Source organism: Palaemon carinicauda, unplaced genomic scaffold, assembly GCF_036898095.1.
Source record: "Palaemon carinicauda isolate YSFRI2023 unplaced genomic scaffold, ASM3689809v2 scaffold112, whole genome shotgun sequence".
NCBI classification, from domain to species: domain Eukaryota; kingdom Metazoa; phylum Arthropoda; class Malacostraca; order Decapoda; family Palaemonidae; genus Palaemon; species Palaemon carinicauda.
Genome location: NW_027168616.1, coordinates 1 through 7500, shown reverse-complemented (window position 1 = coordinate 7500; position 7500 = coordinate 1). Strand labels below are relative to the sequence as shown.

General features: G+C 43.7%; 2 protein-coding genes across 2 annotated transcripts; both read left to right on the top strand.

Moving 5' to 3' along the window:
- The first annotated feature begins 3737 nt into the window (after window positions 1–3737).
- Window positions 3738–4310, top strand: LOC137635303 (uncharacterized). The gene has a single exon (XM_068367769.1). The coding sequence runs from the start codon at window positions 3738–3740 to the stop codon at window positions 4308–4310; it is 573 nt and encodes a 190-aa protein (XP_068223870.1).
- A 101-nt stretch (window positions 4311–4411) lies between these two features.
- On the top strand, window positions 4412–7426 carry LOC137635305 (filaggrin-2-like; the record flags this gene model as incomplete). Its single annotated transcript, XM_068367771.1, has 3 exons — window positions 4412–4637; window positions 5230–5937; window positions 6465–7426. Coding segments are annotated over exons 1-3 (1896 nt in total), but the record flags the coding sequence as incomplete, so codon positions are not given.
- Between the last annotated feature and the right edge of the window lie 74 nt (window positions 7427–7500).

Sequence of the window (7500 nt, the reverse complement as noted above, 5' to 3'; positions counted from 1 at the left end):
ATTAAGGATTCATTCAAACTTGTGTAGGTTTTCAATTTGTAATGTTTGAGAGGTCGACTGATTGATTTGACATATATGTTGGAATCACAGGTTTTACTTTCAGGTAGAAGAATAGTAAACACACTTAATATTCTATCATATTCAAAATGGTCATTGTTGATGAGTTGATGCTTTAGAACCTAACTCAAAATAACTTTCAAAAAGGGAATATAGTATTTGAATCTTCAGATATAGGTAATGAATAGAAGACTAAAGACGATGATTATGCGTTTGTTTATATTTCTGTTATATTTATCCTTCATTTGAGGCTAGTTTTGTTTGACTGTGACAAATGATTTAGAAGTATCTTTGATCATTGAATAATTTTCTTGTTCAAATTTCAGTCGGAAGTATTTTTCATACCACCACTATTTTAAGATGTGCTCTCTCTCTCTCTCTCTCTCTCTCTCTCTCTCTCTCTCTCTCTCTCTCAGCAATGAATTATTGCTTTTTCTTAAACATACAATATATCCCTGCATCACTTACAAAATCTAGTTTTATATATATATGAAATATAGACTTAACTATTTAGGGTCTTGTTCTTATGGCTGAAAGATGATAATGATCTTTGTTTTTCGTTGCTGTCCGTAGCTAGGGTGTTATCGGTGCTTATTTTATCCGCTTTGGTTTGTCGTTGATGTAATAACAGTAGTATATTATACTTCCATTACACCAGACCACGGCTTCTTAGTTCTCGCAACTAACCCTAGTTTTCTTAGATGCCAAGTTACGATAGCTTCGTGAGCTGCAGTTATATGTTGCCAATTCAATTTGTAGCTGTTCTGTAGATTTGTAAATAAACATATTAGAATATATACGGGTTTCAGTCATTACCTTTGCGGAAACATTACATATTTGAGAGATGTGTTTTGTATGTGAACTTGTGTGTTTTCTCAGTGTTTTCATTTACGCAGGGTGTTGGCGATGTCAGTGTACATCAAGTTATGCTTTCTAGAAAGTATGTTTTTATATGGACTTTTTCCAGTGTTTTTATTTTAACAGGGTGTTGGTAGTGTCACTTCCTTAAATGATGCAGTGTATAGTGCAAATGAATGACCCAACCAGTCCCAGTGCCGAGTAATTTAGCCTTAATCCTTACAATAAAATATGAGAGTGATGATACAATTATTTTATTTCATTTTAGAGAAGAGAGACGTCCTCTGACTATTATGCTCTCTAGAAAGTGTTTTTTTAATGAACTGCTTTTCCAAGGTTTTTAATTACGCAGTGTTAGTGGAGTCTGTATACCACCCGGTCCCTATGCCTGATAATTTAGCCGTAATCTTTAAATCGAGTGATGATACAGTGGTTATAAAATTACTGTATTTCAATCAGGCCAGAGAACAGAAACAGCCTGTCTGAGAGTAATCCATTGATTTACCAAATATTATTCAAACTGTGTCCTTTATGATGCGATCTTTAAAAAATTACATAAAATTGCTGTATTTCAATCAGGCCAGAGAACAGAAACAGCCTCTGTTTGAGAGCAATCTATTGATTTACCAAATATTATTCAAACTGTGTCCTTCATGATGTGATATTTAAAAAATTACATAGAATTACTGTATTTCAATCAAGACAGAGAACAGAAACAGCCTCTGACTGAGAGCAATCCATTGATTTACCAAATATTATTCAAACTGTGTCCTTTATGATGCGATCTTTAAAAAATTACATAAAATTACTGTATTTCAATCTAGCCAGAGAACAGAAGCAGCCTCTGTCTGAGAGCAATCCATTGATTTACCAAATATTCAAACTGTGTCCTTCATGATGTGATCTTTCAAAAATTACATAAAATTGCTGGATTTCAATCAGGCCAGAGAACAGAAACAGCCTCTGTCTGAGAGCAATCCATTGATTTACCAAATATTATTCAAACTGTGTCCTTTATGATGCGATCTTTAAAAAATTACATAAAATTACTGTATTTCAATCTAGCCAGAGAACAGAAGCAGCCTCTGTCTGAGAGCAATCCATTGATTTACCAAATATTCAAACTGTGTCCTTCATGATGTGATCTTTCAAAAATTACATAAAATTGCTGGATTTCAATCAGGCCAGAGAACAGAAGCAGCCACTGTTTGAGAGCAATCTTCTGGATTTACCATAAGTTATTAAAACTGTTTCTTGTATGAAGTGTATAGCTAATGTAATTGATCGCTGCCAGGAAAGGAGCCGAGTGTGGATTTCCAACTGCATATCAATATTTTTTCATATCTTGACTTCTTTTCCAAAAATCCAAAATTCTATTAGTTTGCTTATTGTCATAGCCGTTTTTACAGTAAAACTATTCTTATATATTTTGTGCTGAAATATATATCTTTTAAAGACCTTTCTAAAATCTGTAGTCCCATTCTCAAGCTTATCCCAAGATCTCCTCGTTTAACAATTTCTCTAAAATTTTAATTTTCTTCCTCAAAGGTAAGGTAAGAGTTAATGTGTTACTTACTTTTATTTTTTAAGTATTCCTTCTTATTATTTTGGTGTTTTAGGGTAAAGATTTGAAGAATAATTACCGTTAGAGCCCTTAGATTACTCAATAGGGTTAAAAGTAATGACCAGGAGGCTTACATTGATGTGTCGCTAATTTGAACGACAACAATTAAAACCGTTGCTCTCTTAACGATGCAAATTATTACAACACATCGTGGGCAGAACAACACATCACGGGCACAGCAACACATCGTGGGCACAACAACACATCACGGGCACAGCAACACATCGTGGGCACAACAACACATCACGGGCACAACATAATCACGGGCACAACAACACATCACAGGCACAACAACACATCACGGGCACAACAACACATCACAGGCACAACAACACATCACGGGCACAGTAACACATTGTGGGCACAACAACACATCACGGGCACAGCAACACATCGTGGGCACAACAACACATTGTGGGCACAACATAATCACGGGCACAACAACACATCACAGGCACAACAACACATCACGGGCACAGTAACACATCACAGGCACAACAACACATCACGGGCACAACAACACATCATGGGCACAACAACACATCACGGGCACAACAACACATCTTAGGCACAACAACACATCTTAGGCACAACAACACATCACAGGCACAACACACATCACAGCCACAACAACACATCTTAGGCACAACAACACATCACAGGCACAACACACATCACAGCCATAACAACACATCAGGGCCACAACAACACATCAGGGGCACAACAACACATCACAGGCACAACAACACATCATGGGCACAGCAACACATCGTGGGCACAACAACACATCACGGGCACAACAACACATCACAGGCACAACACACATCACAGCCACAACAACACATCGTGGGCACAACAACACATCACGGGCACAACACACATCACGGGCACAACAACACATGTTAGGCACAACAACACATCACAGGCACAACAACACATCTTAGGCACAACAACACATCACAGGCACAACACACATCACTGGCACAACAACACATCACAGGCAAAACAACACATCACAGGCACAACACATCAGGGGCACAACAACACATCGTGGCACAACAACACATCACGGGCATAGCAACACAACACGGGCACAACAACACAACACGGGCACAGCAACACATGACAGGCACAACACACATCACTGGGCACAACAACACATGACGGGCACAGCAACACATCACGGGCGCAACAACACATGACGGGCACGACACATCTCAGGCACAACAACACATTGTGGCACAGCAATACATCACGGGCACAACAACACATCACGGGCACAACACACATCACAGCTACAACAACACATCGTGGGCACAACAACACATCACGGGCACAACAACACATCACAGGCACAACAACACATCTTAGGCACAGCAACACATCACAGGCACAACACACATCACAGCCACAACAACACACCAGGGGCACAACAACACATCAGGGGCACAAATACACATCGTGGGCACAGCAACACATCACGGGCACAGCAACACATCGTGGGCACAGCAACACATCACGGGAACAACACATCACGGGCACAACAACACATGGGCACAACAACACATCACAGGCACAACACACGTCACAGCCACAACAACACATCAGGGGCACAACAACACATCTCAGGCACAACAACACATCAGGGGCACAACAACACATCACGGGCACAGCAACACATCACGGGCACAGCAACACTTCTCAGGCACAACAACACATCACAGGCACAACAACGCATCTCAGGCACAACAACACATCATGGGCACAATAACACATCACGGGCACAACAACACATCAGGAGCACAACAACACATCTCAGGCACAACAACACATCGTGGGCACAACAACACATCACGGGCACAACAACACATCATGGACACAACAACACATCTTAGGCACAACAACACATCACAGCCACAACAACACATCAGGGGCACAACAACACATCAAGGGCACAACACACATCACTGGCACAACAACACATCTCAGGCACAACAACACATTGTGGCACAGCAACACATCACAGGCACAACAACACATCGTGGGCACAACAACATATCACGGGCACAACAACACATCAGGGGCACAACAACACATCGTGGGCACAACAACACATCACGGGCACAAAAACACATCACAGCCACAACAACACATCACAGCCACAACAACACATCTTAGGCACAACAACACATCACAGGCACAACACACATCACAGCCACAACAACACATCTTAGGCACAACAACACATCACAGGCACAACACACATCACAGCCACAACAATACATCACGGGCACAACAACACATCAGGGGCACAAAAACACATCGTGGGCACAACAACACATCACGGGCACAACACACATCACAGCCACAACAATACATCAGGGGCACAACAATACATCAGGGGCACAACAACACACCACAGGCACAACAACACATCAAGGGCACAACACACATCACTGGCACAACAACACATCTCAGGCACAACAACACATTGTGGCACAGCAACACATCACAGGCACAATAATACATCACAGGCACAACGACACATCACGGGCACAGAAACACATCACGGGCACAGAAACACATCACGGGCGCAACAACACATCAGGGGCACAACAACACATCAAGGGCACAACACACATCACTGGCACAACAACACATCTCAGGCACAATAACACATTGTGTTACAGCAACACATCACAGGCACAATAATACATCACAGGCACAACGACACATCACGGGCACAGAAACACATCACGGGCACAACAACACATCAGGAGCACAACTACACATCTCAGGCACAACGACACATCGCTGGCACAACAACATAATCACGGGCACAACACACATCACAGGCACAACAACACATCTTAGGCACAACAACACATCACAGCCACAACACACATCACAGCCACAACAACACATCAGGGGCACAACAACACATCGTGGGCACAACAACACATCAAGGGCACAACACACATCACTGGCACAACAACACATCTCAGGCACAACAACACATTGTGGCACAGCAACACATCACAGGCACAACAACACATCAGGGGCACAACAACACATCACGGGCACAACAACACATCTTAGGCACAACAACACATCACAGGCACAACACACATCACAGGCACAACACACATCACAGCCACAACAACACATCGTGGGCACAACAACACATCACGGGCACAACAACACATCACGGGCACAACAACACATCTTAGGCACAACAACACATCACAGCCACAACACACATCACAGCCACAACAACACATCAGGGGCACAACAACACTTCGTGGGCACAACAACACATCAAGGGCACAACACACATCACTGGCACAACAACACATCTCAGGCTCAACAACACATTGTGGCACAGCAACACATCACAGGCACAACAACACATCAGGGGCACAACAACACATCACGGGCACAACAACACATCTTAGGCACAACAACACATCACAGGCACAACACACATCACAGCCACAACAACACATCACGGGCACAACAACACATCACAGCCACAACAACACATCACGGGCACAACAACACATCTTAGGCACAACAACACATCACAGGCACAACACACATCACAGCCACAACAACACATCGTGGGCACAACAACACATCTCGGGCACAACAACACATCACGGGCACAACAACACATCTTAGGCACAACAACACATCACAGCCACAACACACATCACAGCCACAACAACACATCAGGGGCACAACAACACATCGTGGGCACAACAACACATCAAGGGCACAACACACATCACTGGCACAACAACACATCTCAGGCACAGCAACACATCTCAGGCACAACAACACATCAGGGGCACAACAACACATCACGGGCACAACAACACATCTTAGGCACAACAACACATCACAGGCACAACACACATCACAGGCACAACAACACATCGTGGGCACAACACATCACGGGCACAACAACACATCACGGGCACAACAACACATCTTAGGCACAACAACACATCACAGGCACAACACATCACAGCCACAACAACACATCAGGGGCACAACACATCGTGGGCACAACAACACATCACGGGCAACAACAACACATCACAGGCACAACAACACATCACAGGCACAACACACATCACAGCCACAACAACACATCTTAGGCACAACAACACATCACAGGCACAACACACATCACAGCCACAACAACACATCAGGGGCACAACAACACATCGTGGGCACAACAACACATCACGGGCACAACACACATCACAGGCACAACAACACATCTTAGGCACAACAACACATCACAGGCACAACACACATCACAGCCACAACAATACATCAGGGGCACAACACATCGTGGGCACAACAACACATCATGGGTACAACACACATCACTGGCACAACAACACATCTCAGGCACAACAACACATTGTGGCACAGCAACACATCACAGGCACAATAATACATCACAGGCACAACGACACATCACGGGCACAGAAAACACATCACGGGCACAGAAACACATCACGGGCGCAACAACACATCAGGGGCACAACAACACATCAAGGGCACAACACACCTCACTGGCACAACAACACATCTCAGGCACAACAACACATTGTGGCACAGCAACACATCACAGGCACAATAATACATCACAGGCACAACGACACATCACGGGCACAGAAACACATCACAGGCACAACAACACATCTCAGGCACAACAACACATCGTGGGTACAACAACACATCACGGGCACAACAACACATCGTGGGCACAACAACACATCACGGGCACAACAACACATCTTAGGCACAACAACACATCACAGCCACAACACACATCACAGCCACAACAACACATCAGGGGCACAACACATCGTGGGCACAACAACACATCAAGGGCACAACACACATCACTGGCACAACAACACAACTCAGGCACAACAACACAT

Coding starts and splice junctions, on each gene's coding strand:
- LOC137635303 (XM_068367769.1), top strand. CDS start 3,738: ATGACGGGCACGACACATCTCAGGCACAACAACACATTGTGGCACAGC.